At 37.4% G+C, this 20,004-nt stretch overlaps 1 protein-coding gene across 1 annotated transcript; it reads right to left on the bottom strand.

Annotated features, from left to right (window-relative positions):
- Nucleotides 1-429: 429 nt before the first annotated feature.
- On the bottom strand, nucleotides 430-19,685 carry gan (gigaxonin). Its single transcript, XM_052152867.1, has 12 exons — nucleotides 19,558-19,685; nucleotides 19,265-19,477; nucleotides 17,804-17,918; nucleotides 17,046-17,396; nucleotides 14,090-14,310; nucleotides 13,827-13,948; nucleotides 13,014-13,126; nucleotides 12,333-12,485; nucleotides 12,099-12,235; nucleotides 9,926-10,060; nucleotides 9,729-9,838; nucleotides 430-5,388 (listed from the first exon to the last, which is right to left on the bottom strand). Exons 2-12 carry the CDS (start codon nucleotides 19,453-19,455, stop codon nucleotides 5,207-5,209), a joined length of 1,830 nt encoding a protein of 609 aa, XP_052008827.1. The 5' UTR covers nucleotides 19,456-19,477; nucleotides 19,558-19,685; the 3' UTR covers nucleotides 430-5,206.
- Between the last annotated feature and the right edge of the window lie 319 nt (nucleotides 19,686-20,004).

Raw genomic sequence — 20,004 nt, 5'->3', positions numbered from 1 at the left:
AACAGCAAATCTTTTAAGGAAAAATTCCCCCACAAATTTGTATTCTCTCATTATGCACTCACCCTCATACCATCCCAGATGTCTATGACTTACTTTATTCTACCGAACACAAATAAAGATATTTAGAAGAATATTTTAGCACCGTAGGTCCATATAAAGCAAGTGAACGGTGACCAAAATTTTGAAGTTCCAAAAAGCACAAAAGGCAGCATAAAAGTAATCCATAATACTCCAGTGGTTTAGTCCACATTTTTCTGAAGAGATCCAATTGGTTTTGGCTGAGAACAGACCAAAATCACAAAGGTGATTGCTGATGTCAAGGTTTTAGTAATCTTATCATTAATATACATAGCGATCCAAAACTGCCTGGATTGCTTCAAAGGACAAATTAAACCACTGGAGCTTCTACATTTTGGTCACCATTCACCTGCATTGTATGGACCTACAGAGCTGAGATATTCTTCTAAAAATCTAAATTTCTTAATTTGTGATCTGTAGAAGAAAGTAATCACATCTGAGATGGTGAGTAAAGGATTACAGAAATGTCATTTTTGGGTGAACTTGAGTTAAAATACAAATGTTAGATTGTGTTGTGTAAATAGTCTTAATTCACATCTAAAGATTTCATGCTATTTTTTTATAACCATGGAAAAGAAACAAGAACTTCTGCATAATATTTTATTGAGAGCCAGACAGATATTTCTACATTGGCCTCTAATTTAATAGCCATACTTGCTCACCAAAACATCCACAAACATGAAATAATTACAAACAGAGTAAAACACCAGAACAGCACTTTGCATTACATAAACATTGTTACATCTGATTAAATCACACTGTTCTGGCAGACATTAAATGTTTTAGTGTTCTGTGCAAATCGAGCCATGACAATGTTTATAATAAAGTGACTGTCTTGATCATTTCCTTGAGCAAGTATTGTGTATGAAGTCTTGGGCACGAACACATAGTTCTTGTATTCTGCAATCGGACAGTACTTTGGATCAACTTGACATTAGATGTCAATAACAACTGCCTTTTTTGTTATGATACAGAAAAGACTGTTCCACTTAAACATTGTTGATGCATACCTTCTATCTAGTGACCAGTGCACTTGGTGTGGATGCCAAAGATAATAGTTGGCCCTATTATGTTGTGCGTCTACATTCCTCTTCTTCAGGAAATCCTTGCTTTGGAATAATTTTTGACAAACGAGAGTGCCCAGTGTTTTCTATTCTATATTTCTGCTATTGGTGTGCATTTCCATGGTGGTGAATATGCAATGTTTGTCCCTTCAAATAGAACAGACAGCAGCAGCTAAATCATGCAAAGAACAAATGGGGTCACCAGATGCCAAAAAACATCCACAGTGACAGGAAAGCCAGTTCAGGGGTCCTTCACAAAATACATCTCGCCACATAAGGGTGAGAACTGCAACTTGCATCCATTTCTGACATGTTGTGGCTTTCAGAGTCCCTGGATACGAAACCAACAGCTACATTTCATCAGATAAAATGGGCAGACTATAATATAGTCAGCCAGGCACATAAAATATGCAAATTTCCACCACCCTTTAGTTGCTACTTTTGACAATATAACACATCTGCCATTAGCTCAGTGTACGTACTCTAAAATGTAAACTCTTAATAGGGGCAGGTGTGATATTCTCATATATAGTAATACATATTTTAAATCAAAAGTTGTATATGTTAACAGTAGTTAATGCACTATGAACTAACATGAACAATTTTTTTTTTGATTAACCAACATTAACAAAGATTAATAAATTCTGTAATAATATACTGTTGATTGTTTGTTCATGATACAATTAACCAGTGGCGGGCCGTGCATTTCAAGTCTAGGCCTTCAGTGTGATTCATGCCATTAATAAAACACAGTGTCACAATGAATAAGACACTGTATGCCTTTGGGCATCATACATTATGTCACAGCTAACTAGTAATACCAATTGACATTTTAAAAAAAGCCAGAATTTGAAATGACACTTAATGTTCAAGCAAGCCAAATTTTAACTGCAGCATGACTGTTTTTTTTAAACGAACGTACAGACATTCAAAAATCATAATTTTTCATATGAATCTACCAAAGAGGTCTATAATACCTGGAAAAATATATCTAATAATATTTGTAATTTAAATGTTGCTTGAAATAAATTTTATTTCATCAGGGTATACGGTTATGCTGTGTTCCATTCAAGTGGGATGAGGGATTTTTCTACTTTATATCTCAGACCATAAATGCATTGCATTCCCTGATATTCGGAACTTAAACTGCAATGCTCCTGTTAGCTTAGCAGGGGTTTGACTCTCATTAGATATGTCTCCTAGCAATCCAACTGATAAACAGTTCTGCAGCACTAGCATTTGTGCTTCAGGTGTACGATTATCAAAAGAGATTATAATGTTTTATACACCTGTTTCTGCAGGCTTTAATATCTTGTAATGTGGAAACACTCATTTATCGATATTACTTAATAAAGTGAATGTTTATCACTTACTTTGTATTTCTCCCTGAGTGTTGACATGTTTGTGTGGCATCATGCACCTGCATCTCTGCGAAATCTGAGGTGAGAATTTGTGCACAAGCCTAAGTTGTAATTCTGTCTTCAAGATGCATTCCATTGCACTTTTCCTAGCAGGAAGTTGTAAAATCCGACTTTCCGAGTTGAATGGAATGAAGCACTACTTTTCAAAACTTGATATGACACCAGGGCTGGACTAGGAAGAGAAATCAGCCCAGGATTTTACAACGCAACTTGCCCTAAAGTTGGGAAAAAGGACTTCGCTGTCCTTTTCTGCATATCGTGGTGATGTTTTGCATAACGGGGCGGCTCATTTTAGCCATTCGGCCCTTTCCACGGCCGACCCACCAGCCCGCTCGGTTCTCCCAACGGCCAGTCCGCACCTGATCGGCCCCAAAGTGCGTCGGCCCACTGGGAAAATGCCCGGTGTGCCAGATTACCAGTCCAGTCCTGTCTGACACTGAATGCTCAAGTAGAAAACTCCTGATATTGCTATATCAATGCAAAAAGCACTTGAAGTAACTCTGTTCTCCTTTCCCATTTAATAAATTAAGCAAATCACACAGTCATGCAGAATATCTATAATAATGTTTTTAAATCCATAAGGATCTCTTTCTCAATGGCAATAGCGGCAGTTATGACAATCTTGCGCTCTTCACTTTCAAATTACATCACTTAAAGCATGAGTCCATCACTCAAGGCCAGCTAGAAGGCCTCGACCGTGACATATCCTAAAGATCGCACCCACCAAGAACAAAACATATCTGACTTTAGTTGCTCATTCATTTGCACTGTTGAGGGATTCTGTGGAAATTCTAAATGCCTGAGGGGGCGGAGCTCAGACTCACATGTTGCTTTGGCTAACGAGCTTGGCTTCGCTTGTTAGCATCAAGGAATAAATTCTGACTGGATAAACTTTTCATTTCATTTGTTTGTAGATTAATTAAGAGTGACGCGATTAAAAATACCAGCCAGAGAGCCAGCAGAGAGCGCTTTACTGGCCCTGAGAATTCGCCACTGGCATTAACTAATATTAATGAATGGAACCTTATTATCGAGTGTTAGCATGTTAACTTTTAAGATTAATAAAAAAAAATTATTTATAGCATTTATATAACACAGTTAATGTATTTAAGCTATCTGACATTAAAACTGCTTAATTCGGTTCGCTTTCTAACAAATGGACTGCATAAGAACAGGACCATAGGTTTCTTTTTTCAATACAAAAAACTATTTTTATAACCTAATTAAATATAGATGGGACTCACAAATGTAATGCAATTATATGTAATTACCAGTTAATGAGGCCACCAATTAACTGAATGCCTTAGAAATTAATGCACTGCATTTTGAAAGAAAATATATTTATGCAAATTAAAAATGTGAGATTGATATCATAAATGGAAATAAATCACTAACAGTACTAATATTAAGACATCTTAAACCATTTCAGTAATCTAACACTCCTTCACTACCTTGAATGTTCAGTAGACAGACACTTTAGCAACAAATGATGTACCACTAGCCTTGATATGTGTTTGATTTGTTCCCTTACTTACTGCACCCACATTTAATACCCAACTATAACTGTATATAAAAGGCAACATTAACCTCCCTTTCTAATTTGTAAGTGTTAGATTAAGACAAGCAGCAGACAGGTAAAACCTATTATAAACTGTTCAAATAAACCATTAAAACTGAGAGCAGTTTCCTGTGAACAGGAGTCAAAAATAAGGGTGGGAATGTTTAGGCATCTCATGATTCAGGGAGTCATAATCTGATTCCAAAATCATCCTCAAAGAATCTCAGTTTTTCAGCAACAGCATATGGGTGCAAACCTTGTGCGAGTGAATGTCGCTTGTTGCCAGATTCTGTGTAAATATTCTGCAAAAGCCAGACTCAAATATATCTACCCTTGACCCACAAATAAAAATAGAATAAATGGGTATCATAAACTAGTATCATAGGTGGCTCTGCACCAATGGAAAAAAAAAAACGCATCAGAGCAATCTTACATTTTCTAGTTCTTCATCAACGTGCATCTTTTTTCAATAGTTGTGCAAGAAAATGATCAACTTTAAAACACGCCATTCACTGTACCTTGTGACATTGATTGCTGTGAAAAACATATTCAAAGATTATGAAAAAGAGAATTAGCTGGTTGTTTTACAAGATATGAAGCATGTTTAGTCTTTGGCTGAAGGCTCATGAGTTTGTTTGTTTGCACGAATAAGCATACCTTTTTGTGGCTGCTGATGCGCCCTTCACATCATGTTGTTTTTCCAATGCAGTGCATTGGATGGCACCTATCTTTATCTGTAATAGTCTCTCCTGTTCATGTTTTTCAATGAACGCAATTATTAACAAGTAAATGAAAATTCAGATTATGACTTTTGGTGGAGCGATTCAGAACAGTTTGTGAATCGATTTCCCCCCATCCCACTCTTTGTCATAATCACTCAAAATAGAAAGGGAACATCCAATTCATTCCCTTACAAAAGACATCAAACATAAAAAAAGCCCAGTTCATTCAACCCATTTTCCTATTAAAACCAAACCTCAGCTGTAGCCACTTCAATTCCACAACCCCTGGCATCCTCCTCCAGACCTGCAGATGGTGGAGGAGTGACATAACGTAGAACTCAGTGGTAAGGATGTAAATTCTGTTTATGTGGACTGAACCCGGATCCGGAACTGGCCTTGTTGAAGCTGCAGGCGGAACAGTTTACAGTTGGCGATGCGTAGGGCGGCACAGCTCGTTTTACTCAGATCAGAAGGCATGAGTGGTCTGGTAGGGTGCCAGGTGCCTGTGCTTCTGCGGAACTCTCGAACATAGTCAAAACTAGTGCCTTAAGACAAAAAAAAAAAAAAAATCATGAAATATATATAATGTAGTAAGTATGTTCACTTGGCAGCTTTGGAGAGTAAGAAACTAACATTTGTGATACTAAAAACTTAACTACATTTTACATTAGAGCGTATATCAGTGGTTTTCAAAATACTTTGCCACTAACCTGTTGTAACCTTTAGCAAATAATTATTTTTTTTTCCATCACATTGCACATGCAGCCTTATAACCCACCAAGTTGAGGCAATAAGCAAAGATACTTTCCTTGACTAAATAATCTCTCTCAAAAACTGTTGGAAAGATGTTTTTTTTTTCTTCAGTTAATTAATTTGAATGAACCCACTCTAAAAACAAGTCAGATTAATTCAACAGGGTTCCCATTAGTCCCTGTGCAGCAATATGTGTTGCCAACTAGTTTAAATGGAAAGTAGCAAAAGCCTGCTCGAAAAGTCGCTAAATGACATCATATGCTAATTAACACATTTGTGACGTCACCGCGTCTCATTTGCATTTTACATAGTATCCACCATATAAATGTGTTTGCTTCTCTGTGCTTACCATACATACTGTAACACCCTATTAATTCCCTATATACAAATGTAAGTTTGTTACATGTCTTTATCAAGTACAGAGTTGTCTAAGTAAGTGTCTGAATTCAGAGTGTTCAGAAACAGGAATGAACAACTGCCTAAAAATCTCCTGTGATTAAGTGCATGAAAAGAATAAAAATAAACGGTCAAATTAAACTCTTTAAATATAAAACTAAAGGAGAGCAAACAATACTGATTCATGATTGGTCCTTGACAACGCGGTTTGCACATGCGCAGCTCATTCACGTCTATGTCAGCTGACATGCGGTCAACTGATTGAGCTGCTCCGCCTTCTCACCTCTCTCTCTATCAATCTCACTGAACAGAGTAGACGCAGAGAAAGCAAGATCACGTGCTCGCGGGGCAGTATTGGTGACTTTCTTCTACGGAAGTAGCTAAGGTTTGTTACAAAGTCGGTAAATCAGAATCAGCTTTATTGCCAAGTATGCTTACGCATACAAGGAATTTGTCTTGGTGACAGGAGCTTCCAGTGTACAACAATACCAAAAACAGCAGCAAGACATAGGTAATTAAAAAAAAAAATTATTATACATATACGTACATACACTCACCTTCATAAATACCCATATACACACGTAGTGCAAATCTATTACAATTTGTTATATAAAGAACAAAAATACAGTATATTATGTACAGTGCAATGTAAGTAATGGCAGAAGTGGATATGTTGGATAATATAAATAGACTTAAACTGTGTATTGCAAATAATTATTGCTCAATGGGGCAATTTAATTGTTCATTAGATGGATAGCCTGAGGGAAAAAACTGTTCCTGTGTCTGACGGTTCTAGTGTTCAGAGCTCTGAAGCGCCGGCCAGAAGGCAACAGTTCAAAAAGATAGTGGGCAGGGTGAGTGGGGTCCAAAGTGAATTTGACAGCCTTTTTCCTCACTCTGGAAGTGTTTAGTTCTTGAAGGGGAGGGAGGGGGCAACCATTAATCCTCTCAGCAGTCTGAACTGTGCTTTGTAATCTTCTGATGTCTGATTTCATAGCTGCACCAAACCAGACAGTTATTGAAGTGCAGAGGACAGACTCAATGACTGCTGAGTAGAACGGTTTCAGCAGCACCTGTGGCAGGTTGAGCTTCCTCAGCTGGCGAAGGAAGTACAACCTCTGCTGGGCCTTTTTCACAATGGAGTCGATGTGTATCTCCCACTTCAGGTCCTGTGAGATGGTAGTGTGTTTTGAATGCACCAGACAGCCAGCCGACAGGGATAATAACTGAGCGTTTGAAGCAGCATGGGACTTCACACTGCTCCAGTGATCTATTGAAGATCTGAGTGAAGATGGGGGCCAGTTGGTTAGCACAGGAACGAAGGCACGCTGTTGAGATGCCATCTGGGCCTGGAGCCTTCCTTGACCTTTGCTTCCGAAAGACACGGCACACAACGTCTTCACAGATATTGAGTGCAGTTTGTGTAGCAGGAGGGGGAGGAGGGGGGTTGCAGGAGGTGTTAATGTTTGTGTGAAATGAAAGTCTGAGTGCGTGTGGGGTGTGAAATTGGGCCTTTCGAATCTGCAATAGAACACATTCAGGTCGTCAGCCAGTCGTTGGTCCACCACAGGGTTGGGGGTAGGAGTCCTGTAATTAGTAAGTTGTTTCAGGCCACTCCACACTGATGCAGGGTCGTTAGCTGAAAACTTGTTTTTCAGCTTCTCAGAGTAGCTTCTTTTAGCCACTCTGATTTCCCTATTCAGTGTGCTCCTGGCCTGATTATACAAGACTCTATCCCCACCCCTGTAAGCATCCTGTTTGGCATGACGAAGCTGTCTGAGTTTTCCTGTGAACCATGGTTTATCATTGTTGAATGATAAAAATGTCCTAGTAGGGATGGACATACCTTCACAGAAACTGATGTATGATGTAACACAGGGGTGCCCACACTTTTTTGTGTGATGATCTACTTTTAAATGACCAAACTCAATAAGATCTTCCAACTAAAAAAACACAGTTTAATTTAAAATAAGAAAATGCTTGTTGGGACTACTGCATGTATCCCTACATGGAATTCATCTTCTAATTAATACAAAAAAAAATAAAAACAAAAAATGTTCAATGTTGATATCATTCAGTTTTAAAACTAAACCCAAAACACCTACAGCACAATAGATTACAATAGCAAGGGCATTTATCTTATTCTGATGACGAGTAAACATTGACCATAGGACCATTTTGACCAGGTTTTGTTTATTCAGTTGCCATGACAACTAGGTTTGCGCATACACGCCTTCCAAGGACTTCTGAGAACAGAGCGCGAAATTGTCTGATTCCATTCAGTTTTGCCTAATCCGGGCAGTAGCATCGCAATTTTGCGCTCTGTTCTCAGAAGTCCTTGGAAGGCGCGTAAGCGCAAACCTAGTTGTTATGGCAACTGAATAAACAAAACCTCGCCTGGTCAATATTTACTCGTCAATTGCAAGTCAAACAGAAACTAAAAGAAGGAAAGACATTATATTTATTTTTATAAAAATTTAACGAAAGTACATTTAAATTTTGTGTGATCTACCAGCATTGCCTTTCCGATCGACTGGTAGATCGCAATCGACGTATTGGGCACCCCTGATGTAACAGTATCTGTGAGCTCGTCCAGGTCTGTAGCTGCAGCTTCAAAAACACTCCAATCAGTGCAGTCAAAGCAGGCTTGTAGTTCCAGCTCTGCTTCATAAGTCCATCTCCTTACAGTCCTTAAAACTGGCTTTGTTGATTTTAATTTCTGCCTGTAGGTCGGGAGAAGATGTACCAGACAGTGATCAGAGAGTCCCAAAGCTGCACATGGGACAGAGCGATATCTAGCGACAGATATCTGCACGGAAATCTAGCGACAAAGTTGGCAACACTGGCGGCATTTCATGTAGCAAAATAAATATTTGGTTAAATATTATTTATTAAATGGAAAAAATTTAAATATTGTTTATACTGCCAGAATGGGGTTGAATAGCAGCACACTGTTGTCCGGGTCAGGTACCGAAATTTGCTTAATGATATCCAAGTGGTAAACATTTTGCAGGGCCATTTCTAGCTATAAGCGACCACGGGGACTCCGCAATCCAAGGTCATTTTTAAAAGACATATAAAAACATTTTATTAAAGTTTTTGGGATGTAGTTATATATTGTTATTTATAGTCATTTATTATTAATTTGTATATATATTCCAATTTTAAGTTAACATATTCAAATTTGGTGAAGAATGTATTGTCGTGCATTTCTTGGGTGGGCTTTGATACGATGGGGGACTCAAAGCAGGAATTTGCTTAGGGCCCCCATATGCTCAGAAATGGCCCTGACTTTCAGTACCACAGTACCAGTATACCACACAACCCTAACTTCAGGACAAAATATTTTCTGTTCTAAAAAAATAAAAAAGCTGCATGAACTAAGCTTGTTTTGAACCCAGAGCATTCATTTAACTTTAGTATATGGGATTTTTAATGCATTATAATGAACAGATGTGAAGAGCAAACAAGAATCATTTAATACTTACCTTCTATTTTTATTTATATTTCTTATTTAATAAACAACATTTTCCTGGAAGACCAAAAAAGTACCTTATAGCTCTGTTATTGGACCGTTCTGTGAATCAAAACCAAACGTTCCCAAAAGGGTCCAATAACAGAGCTTTAAGGTACTTTTTTGGTCTTCCAGGAAAATGTTGTTTATTAAATAAGAAATATAAATAAAAATAAAACTCCATGATGGAGGATTTCAAAGAAAGAATGCTTATAAGCTTACCTGTGTCAAGTTCTCCAACTACATATATACTGGGACCAATGGGAACAGCTCCATACACAAAGGATGATGTGGCATGTATACAGAGTTTTTGGTCATCCAAGAGCATCCATCTGGAGGAAATGAAAGAAAGAATGAGATATTAACATCTGCATGAACATGAGTCCAGTCTGTCATGAGTCCAGTGTTTTGAAGAACACCTTTTCAGTTCATCGTGGAAGAACTCAGACTTGGCGATGGTCATCTGGCTGGACTCTGGATTGTCAGCGTCTCTGTTCCTAACACCACCAAACACATAGAGCTCTGGTCCAATGCCACATGCTACCGCTCCAAACCTGTGGACAGAAATTAAACTATTTGCAGTCAGCCACGATTAATTGATTCCGCAAGTGAAAGAGTTAAATTACAAGTGATCATTGTGATAAAGCCAGTAATATTAAGCACCCAGCGCCACATGTAGACTAACACTTTTTCTCTAAGCGTCTTCATCTCATGTGAGTGTGTATCAGTTTAAACATATTTATTATATTAAAGCTATTCTACTATTATTATGCATGTATGTTTTGAAAGTTTAGCAATTATCCATAATTTTTTTATTTTATTTTATTTTTTTTAAATCACTGACTGCACCTTTAAGTACACACATGGACATTATTACTCAACATCCCAAACAAGTCAGAAAAATGACTATTTATTTTTATGCAGATGGGGAAAAAGATCAAGTGTTTCCAGTTAGTTCCAGTTTCCATGAGTTTAGACTGATAAGTTCCTTGTCTACAATTGTTCTAAAGACACATCTGCAAGGCATCACACATCACAGGGTGTGTCTAAGCATTCACAGTCATTAGACCCTTATGAAGACATGCTGCCTTCCCCTTAAAATTATAACATTATTCTGGGTGGGGGAAAAAAAACATTGCCTAAATTCACATTTACAAAGTGCATACCACTCTGAGCATTCAAAATATTTGCAATTTGAAATGAATGGAGCCCAAGTTGCTCTGAATGACTGAGTTTGCCGTTTTCCCATTAAAGGGATAGTACACCCAAAAAAGAAACTTCTCTCATAATTTACTCACCCTTACGTTATCCTACATGTGTATGACTTTTATCTTCTGCAGAATGCAAATGAAGATTTTTAGAAGATCTCAGCTCTGTAGGTGAATGGTGGCCAGAACTTTAAAGGTCTAAAAAGCATATAAAAGTCATCATAAAATAACCCAGAAGACTCCAGTGGTTAAAGCCACGTCTAAAGCAAAAAAAGATCAATATTTAAGTAATTCTTATAATAAATAAAAATTAAGTAAATTTAAGTAAATTTTATAATAAATCTCCACATTCACATTCTTATTTTTTTGTTTTTGGTGATTCACATTCATTGTGCATGTCGCCACCTACTGCGTAGGGAGAAGAATGTATAATAAAAAAGGACTTAAATATTGATCTCACACACATTTATCATATTGCTTCTGAAGATATGGATTTAATCACTTGAGTCATATGGATTACTTTTATGCTGCCTCTATGTGCTTTTTGGACCTTCAAATTTCTGGCTATCATTCACCTGCATTGTATGGACCTACAGACCTATAATATTCTTCTAAAAATCGTTGTTTGTGCTCAGAAGAAGAAAAGTCATACACATCTTGGATGGCATGAGGGTGACTAAATGATGAGAGAATGTTCATTTTTGGGTGAACTATTCCTTTAAAAATAATGTAACCTCTTTAACATCTCTACACTAAATATCTGGTTACCTAAACATAATCAAATTGAATCACTGTCTTAAGTAAAAATTATGCTCCACAACGAAACTCTTTTTTGAAGATTTGACAGATTTGAAACTTGAAATACTTTTGCCTTTTTAAAAAAAAAATATAGACCTTTACACAAAACTGCTTTTGTGTATGGCACACAGAAAATAAATCACGTCATTGATCATAAAGCAAATTCTTGTCTATTTTTAACATGTGAACATATTACTGTGCTTATGCTCGTGTAATTCATCTTTTATAAGTCAAGCTGCATAAAAGTGTCTGCTAAATGAACTAGAATTTTACATTTCCTGAATAAAATGCAATATTGTGGGTGGTTGCCAAAAACAGTGATATGACTGGTTTTTTTGTGCTTACAGTCCAAATTCAAAAGATCCCACCCCAAAGTCTCTATCATATTCTGGCCTCTAGATATACCTCAGGTACCTCCTCCAGTCTATGGGATTTTCGTCCACGAGGTGAAATATCGAAAATCTGACCACTTACAAGAGTAACAGCATATGGGCCAAAGGTTAAAACGTTTTGTTCACATCCCTAACACCAAGTGTGAGGAATAGCAATAGTGATACACCAAATAAATGTAAATGTATAACATTACCTCCGCTCCTTAAGAGGACAGACTGTAGTCCACTGCTGAGTTTTGGGGTCATAGAACTCCACAGAGTCATACACCTTCCCGTACGATCCACCGCCTATCACGTAGAGTCTCTTTTTCATGGTGGCACAACAACCAAACTGGAAAATGAAGAGACACACATCCACACAATTAATAGTAGGAGAGTATTGCAGTGTAAGGGTGCAGATTTTTACAGCAAAAGCAGCTAAATCTCACCTTGCGCACGGTGGTCATTTTTGGATGGGTTCTCCAGACACTGCAATGGGGGTCAAACACCTCCATCGTGAGCAGAACCTCAGTGTCCTTGTTTTCTCCACCCAGAACATAAATCAGACCATCCAGCTCTGCAACTCCAAAGTGTTGTCGGGCCTTAACAGAAACAAGAAAGTACAGTAGCACAATTCTGACACCTGCTGGTATCTGGAACTACATCAAATCCAAGTAAAATACATGTTTCTTTCTAAACAATTTAAATATGTGTGTTGTTTATTAAGTGCCTGCACATCAGCTGGTAGCCTAAGCTGGTTTTAACTAGTCTAAGATGGTCTCCCAGCTTGTCAAGCCCATCTTCAGTTGAAAAGTGCCCACAACCCCTCTAAAACCAGCAAACCAGATCAGCCTGATGAAGCTAGAAGACCAGATTAGGACAGCAAACCACCTTTGTCTTGTTTAAGATGTTTTTTTTAGCATGGAAAGCATGATGATAAAGTATACATTGAAAGCACTGTAAAGTTGCTTTAAACAATGTGCTAAATGAATATGTAAATGTTCTGCAATAAAAAGCTTGCCCACACTGCCCCAATGTGGATACTTTTGGTACTGGCATTAGCTTTTGTTTTATGCTTTCTACATCTGAATAGATTTTTTGGATGTTCTGTGCATGTTTGGCAGGAATACCTGCATCATTGCTGGGATTGGCGTCCAGGTATTGGTCTCAGGGTCATATTTCTCTCCACTGCTCAACACAGTTTTGTTCTCATCCATTCCTCCTATTGCAAACAGGCATCCCTCTAATCGGAGAGACAAGCCACCATTATACCAGTAATACATATGGATGCAAGCACTTCAGAATGGATGATGCATGCCTGCTTAAAAGTAATCCATAAGACACCAGTGGTTAAATACATGTCTTCAGAAGCGATAGGTGTGGGTGAGAAACAGATAAATATTTAAGTAATATTTTACTATAAATTCTCCTCCCTGCCCAGTAGGTGGCGATATGCACAAAGAATGTAAAGTATCTCACAAAAGTGAGTACACCCCTCACATTTTTTTTTTATAATTGATTATATCTTTTCATGTGAAAAATACTAAAACAAATGTCACTTTGCCACAATGTAAAGCAGTGAGTGTACAGCTTGTATAATAGTGTAAATGTGCTGTCCCCTCAAAATAACTCAACACACAGCCATTAATGTCTAAACCGCTGGCAACAAAAGTGAGTACACCCCTAAGTGAAAATGTCCAAATTTCTGGTCACCATTCACATGCATTGTAGGGACCTACAGAGCAGAGATATTCTTCTTAAAATCTTAATTTGTGTTCAGCAGAAGAAAGAAAGTCATCCACATCTGGGACGGCATGAGGGTGAGTAAATGATGAGAGAATATTCATTTTGGGGTGAAACATCCCTTTAATAATTTACATGACAACCAAACATGTCTTAATTATTGTCTTAACTGAAGCTTAAAAATAAGCATTTTAACACACCTGCTGACACTACCCCGTGTCCAACACGCTTCTCGTTCATGGACTGCAATTCGATCCACAGCTGCCTGCTGCGGTCATAAAGAGGACACAAGCAGCGTGCTGCTGCCGTGGGCTTCCGAGAGCTGGATCACAAACCGAAAACAGGACAAAAAAAAATTATAAACATTCACCTTGAAGTTTCGCTTAATACACAAAGGAACACAGTAAAATCAACCAGATCTCTCCTAATCCAGTTTTATTATATTACACATGTTACTACTCACATCCTTTCCTCACCCCCCGCTATTACGATACACTCGGAGTAGCCACGGGGTTTAAATGCAGCGAGCAGTTCCTCCCCCTGCTGCTCTGCTCCTCCCAGAGACTCCATGCAGCACTTCCCTATCACTTCCCTCATCAAGGAATCTCTCAGCATCTGGTCCTGGAGGTAGCTCTTGTCCAGACCTTTAATCCACACGGCAGACATCACTTCCTTCATTTGGACCTAGAGAGAAAGCACAGATAAGCAACTCTCAGATGGTTTGAAAAAGTTGCTAAAATCTAGGGATGTTTGCACCATCATATGTTCTAAATAGGTTGCATGTAAATGCCTGCTTTAGAGACTATGGGATTTGGAAGTTTGTTTGGCATAAATTGACGTAACAAAATGAGACACAAATTAAATAAAAACCTAATGCACTACTGGTACAAAAAAAAAAATACATGCATGCACAATAAGTTCTGCAAAATCTGGTAAGGAATCTAGACTAGGGATGTATGGCATTTTGCCCGTATCTGTATCGGCTGGTAGTAGTTTTATAAATTATCAGCATCTGCCTAATTAAGGCAATATTGCAGCTAGAGGTAGACTGGTATATATCAGTTTTACTGGTTAATTTATTAAGTTGCTTTTTGGAAATATCGGATAATCAGTGAATATTTATGCAAATGTTTTCTAATTTTTTTGTATTCCTCTGTGGCCCATACGGGAAGATTCTATGGTTAGAACAGCAGCCCCTAGAGGTGAAAAAAAAAAAAAAAACATTCACTAACACTATGTGGGGATTTGCTGTTTCTAAATCTTTGATCATTGACAATTTTCATATTAATTCTCACTTCAATGCATTTTTTTGCATTTTTCAAAGCCACTTTTTGTATTGCCTTATCAATGAATAACTCTTCTGCTACACGAATGTAATGCATTTTAATTATCTGAATATGTTTTATATATATATAATTTTTTAATATTTAAAAGATAACTATGTATAATGATATATTGATATAAATATGTATAATCATTATATAGATTTATTGTTATACGAGGGGCTTTCTCAGCAAATATTTATATATGTGATTAATCGGGACACCATGTAATTAATTCGATTAAAAATTGTAATAGATTGACAGCCCTAATATATAATATATATATATAATATATATATATATATATATATATATATACACACATACATACAAACAGAGTTGAAGTCAGGTGTTTACATGCACTTTAGCCAAATACATTTAAACTCAGTTTTTCACAAGTCCTGACATTTAATCGAGAAAACATTCCCTGTCTTAGGTCAGTTAGGATCACTACTTTATTTTAATAATAGTAGAGAGAATGATTTATTTCAGCTTTTATTTCATTCATCACATTCCCAGTGTGTCAGAAGTTTACATACAATTAGTTAGTATTTGGTAGCATTGCCTTTAAATTGTTTGTAGGCTTGGGTCAAACTTTTTGGGTAGATTTCCACAAGTTTCTCACAATAAGTTGCTGGAAATTTGGCCCATTCCTCCAGACAGAACCGATGTCCTGTCCTGAGTCAGGTTTGTAGGCCTCCTTGCTCGCACATGCTTTTTCAGTTCTACCCACACATTTTCTATTGGATTGAGGTCAGGGCTTTGTGATGGCCACTCCAGTACCTTGACTTTTTTTGTCCTTAAGCCATTTTGCCACAACTTTGGAGGTATGCTTGGGGTCATTGTCCATTTGGAAAACCCATTTGTGACCGAGCTTTAACTTCCTGGCTGATGTCTTGAGATTTTGCTTCAATATAGCCACATCATTTTCCTTCCTCATGATTCTATCTATTTTGTGAATTGCACCAGTCCATCCTGCAATAAAGCACCCCCACAACATGATGCTGCCACCCCCATGCTTCACAGTTGGGATGGTGTTCTTTGGCTCACACTTTTTTCCTCCAGACATAACGATGGTCATTATGGCCAAAGAGTTAAATTTTTGTTTCATTAGACCAGAGGACATTTCTCCAAAAAGTAAAATCTTTGTCTCCATGTGCACTCGCTAACTGTAGTCTGGCGGTTTTGGAGCAGTGGCTTCTTCCTTGATGAACAGCCTTTCAGGCTATGTCGATATAGGACTTGTTTTACTGTGGATATACATACTTGTCAACCGGTTTCCTCCAGCATCTTCACAAGGTCCCTTGCTGTTGTTCTGGGATTGATTTGGCAGACGCTTTTATCCAAAGTGATTTACAGTGCACTTATTACAGGGACAATTCCCCCGGAGCAAATTGGAGTTAAGTGCCTTGCTCAAGGACACAATGGTGGTGGCCGTTTGGATCGAACTGGCGACCTTCTGATTAACAGTTATGTGCTGTAGCCCACTACACCACCATCACTTTATAATTGTGTATTGTTGTTTGTACAAAACATGGTACCTTCATGCATTTGAAAATTGCTCCCAAGGATGAACCAGACATGTGGAGGTCCACAATTTTTTTTCTGAGGTCTTGGCTGATATCTTTTGATTTTCCCAAGATGTCAAGCAAAGAGGCACTGAGTTTTAAGGTAGGCCTTAAAATACATCAGAATATTATCAGAAGCTAATTACCAAAAGGCTTGACATCATTTTCTGGAATTTTCCAAGCTCCTTAAAGGCACAGTTAACTTAGTGTATGTAAACTTCTAACCCACTAGAATTGTGATATAGTCAATTAAAAGTGAAACAACCTGTCTGTAAACAATTATTGGAAAAAATGTATTGTCATGCACAAAGTAGATATCTTAAACGACTTGCCAAAACTATAGTTTACTAATATTAAATCTGTGGAGTGCTTAAATTTGTTTTAATGACTACAACCGAAGTGTATGTAAATTTCTGACTTCAACTGTACATACTATACAGTATATGCACTGATTACATACAAATTAGTGAATCTCTAAATGGTTCATATAGAATTTTAGGGACATTTCCAGAACCCCCATCCCACTCACTCGCCGAGCTTCAATGTCATGTCCGAGCCAGCGGACCACTGCCTCCAGCACGTGCCTTTCATTCCCCACGTTGAGCTTCTCCATAGACAGTAGCTCACACAGGCGATCGGGCGGCTGCTCCAAGAACTCCACCGTGCTGGCCACATCTCGAAAATGTGTCTGCAGGTACTCTGTGGCCACATGGTAGACATGGTGTAGGCAGTAATGCAAGGAGAAGACCCGGATACCGATGCAGTTCTCTGCAGTGATGCAGCTCTCCAGGAATTGACAGCACAGAGATTTGAGGTCGGTGAGGAGCAGAAGATCAGCAGCCTGGACCACATCCTGGATGGTGTCTTCACTAAGGGTAATCTGGAAATCAGACCACCAAAAAGCTGACTTTTGTTTGGCCCTCTTTACAGTCATCCAACTGAGATTGTCGAAATGACAATGGAAACTATATACAGGATCCACACACCTTTTGACCAATGAATTTCCATGATTTTTCCAGTTATTTGTGATTAACAATGACTCATAATAACATTTTATAGATGTTACACTCACAAAGAGCTATTTCTTGATGATAAATAATTCTTTAGCTGAGCATACTTCACTACAGAAATGTCTATGACTTTTCGGTTACTTTTTAATATTTTATTAACAAATTCCAGATACCTTCAGGCTTGTAAATTTCAATAAAAATTCCAAGACCGTGTGAACCATGCACATAGTTTGACGCACAGTCATAAATACATGTAAAAGTAAATTAATATTATCACCTCTCCACTGAAAATGTAGTCCAAGATCTGTCTCATGGTGGGCACAGAGATCCCTTGTAACTCAATTTTGTATACAGATCCATCCTCCTTTGGTGGGCTGTAATTTAATTTGGTCCTAGAAACAGGTTGTACAATGAGTCTAAATCTTTGATCTACAAGAAAGAGATTTTTAAATATATTAAAGGGTTCACACACCCTTTTGACCAATGAGTTTCCCTTACTTTTCCTGTTGTTTGTGATCACTGGATAAGTATTTTCATAAATTAATTTATAAAGATTACATACAAAGAGCAAATTCTATTTGATTAAATACTATATTTTAGAGCTTAATTTGTTGCTTTTTGGAACTATCGGTTATCGGCAAAAATCAAAGCCGATAGTTGCCAATAGTTTTAGTATCTATTTTTAAAAAATTAAAAAAGGTATGTATAATCATTATCATCATACTAAGACAATTTTATATAATTAATGTAAAAAGATAATTTTATTGAATTAATGTTCATGTTGATTTTGACTGATGGTGTCCCTAAAGAAAAGGGAAAATGTCTGTTTTTATTACCCAATTGCTGATGATCTATTAATAAACGATCTATAGTTGATGAATTACTGCTACAGTATTTAATAGCCTATATGACAGTGGTTACTTTTTTTCTATTGCAATACATTTTAAAGGATTCTATGAGTGAATGTTTTATACCCCGTATGTGGTTGTGCGAACTGGAAACACAGATTTTTTTGTTTTGTTTTGTTTTAAATAACAGTCCAGGTGAATTTTGGTCTTGGATATAAATAAGTCTTGCGTTATGGATAAAGCCTTGTTTTTTTCTGGTTATTATTGGGATTTCGGTTGCAAAATAACCTGCATCTTGAATTTCATTCATTTTAGACTCTTATTGCATTTATGATCGTTCCTGTCACAATAAGGAACAACCGTGGAAACCCTTAAGCCTAATCTATACAATTGAAGAAACCAAAATTGTTTTCTCCTGAATGAAGTAATGCTCTCTAGGTGAGCAAAGCCTGTGTTTATAATACAGAACAAAAACATCAGGGCATTTCGTCATGCATCCATCCTTCAAGTGCATCCAATCCTCTCTGTCCCAGAATGACACTGACTGCTGTACGTACATTTGGGTTATGATATTTCTATTCTTTTAGGCTTCAAAAGCAACGAAGATGAAACAAAGAACAGAAACTAAAATAATTTTTTTATTGTTAAAGTTTAGTCAGGTTTTAGGTTTAAAACTAGGTCAGACTTTTTAAAAGTACTGACTAACAGAAACAGGCAAGGTGGGGCTGTTCGGCACACCTACATGACACATTGCTCAAGGGTCTGTTACATGTCTGAGCAATCATACCAGTTCTACATTTGATCTCTCCGGCTCATAGCTGTTTCAAAAACATGTCCAAGACCCATTACATGTTGGAGATTTTCAAATGTCATAGGTTACTATATCATACCTTATGTATGGACTAGCAGCAGCAAGAATGTTCTTCTGTACAGGGATCTCTTCACCTTCCAAAAAAAGCACTGCATCTTGAAAACAATCATCTTGCCTAAAAGACTGAAGGGCCCTTAGCAGCTTTTGGGAGTGCTGAGGGTCCGACACCACTGATCCAGCATCAGCTTCAGCTGTTTTAGGATTTGACATGCTGTCGGAAAAATCCAGACAACTGTGGAAACAACAACATGCAAGACAGTTCAGAATGGTCTTATTTGAACATTAATACCACTTTAAAGCATCTACACTTACTCTGCTGTAGTTGCAGCAATTAACAAATTAAACTTGTTATTGATGCTAGTTGTAACTTCAGCTGGTCATATAATCACTATCTGTTTCAGCCCAGTGTGTCACGTCGTACACTGACTGCAGACAGTCCGCAGTCGCGGAAACAAAAACAATTCGGCAACTTGAGTGACGCTGCATGACGTCACCCGGAAAAGCGTTTTAATTTTCCATAATAAAAGACGTATTTTCAAAATAAAGCCATTTGGGTAAATCGAATATATTGTTATATTGTTCATTATATTATGCATTAATTGCATATAAAGTTAATATTATGTTATATTATATTATATTAAAATATTTTTTTTCTATTGGCCACTACAAAAATAGAAAGTGTACCAGCACCTTCATTTGTTCTTATTTGCTGTGTTTTTGATTCAATTAAATTCAATACAAGTCAATTATATTTTATTT

This window comes from Xyrauchen texanus, chromosome 21 (assembly GCF_025860055.1).
Source record: "Xyrauchen texanus isolate HMW12.3.18 chromosome 21, RBS_HiC_50CHRs, whole genome shotgun sequence".
Lineage (NCBI taxonomy): Eukaryota > Metazoa > Chordata > Actinopteri > Cypriniformes > Catostomidae > Xyrauchen > Xyrauchen texanus.
The sequence above is the reverse complement of the archived record's forward strand: the minus strand, read 5'-3'. Positions and strand labels throughout refer to the sequence as shown.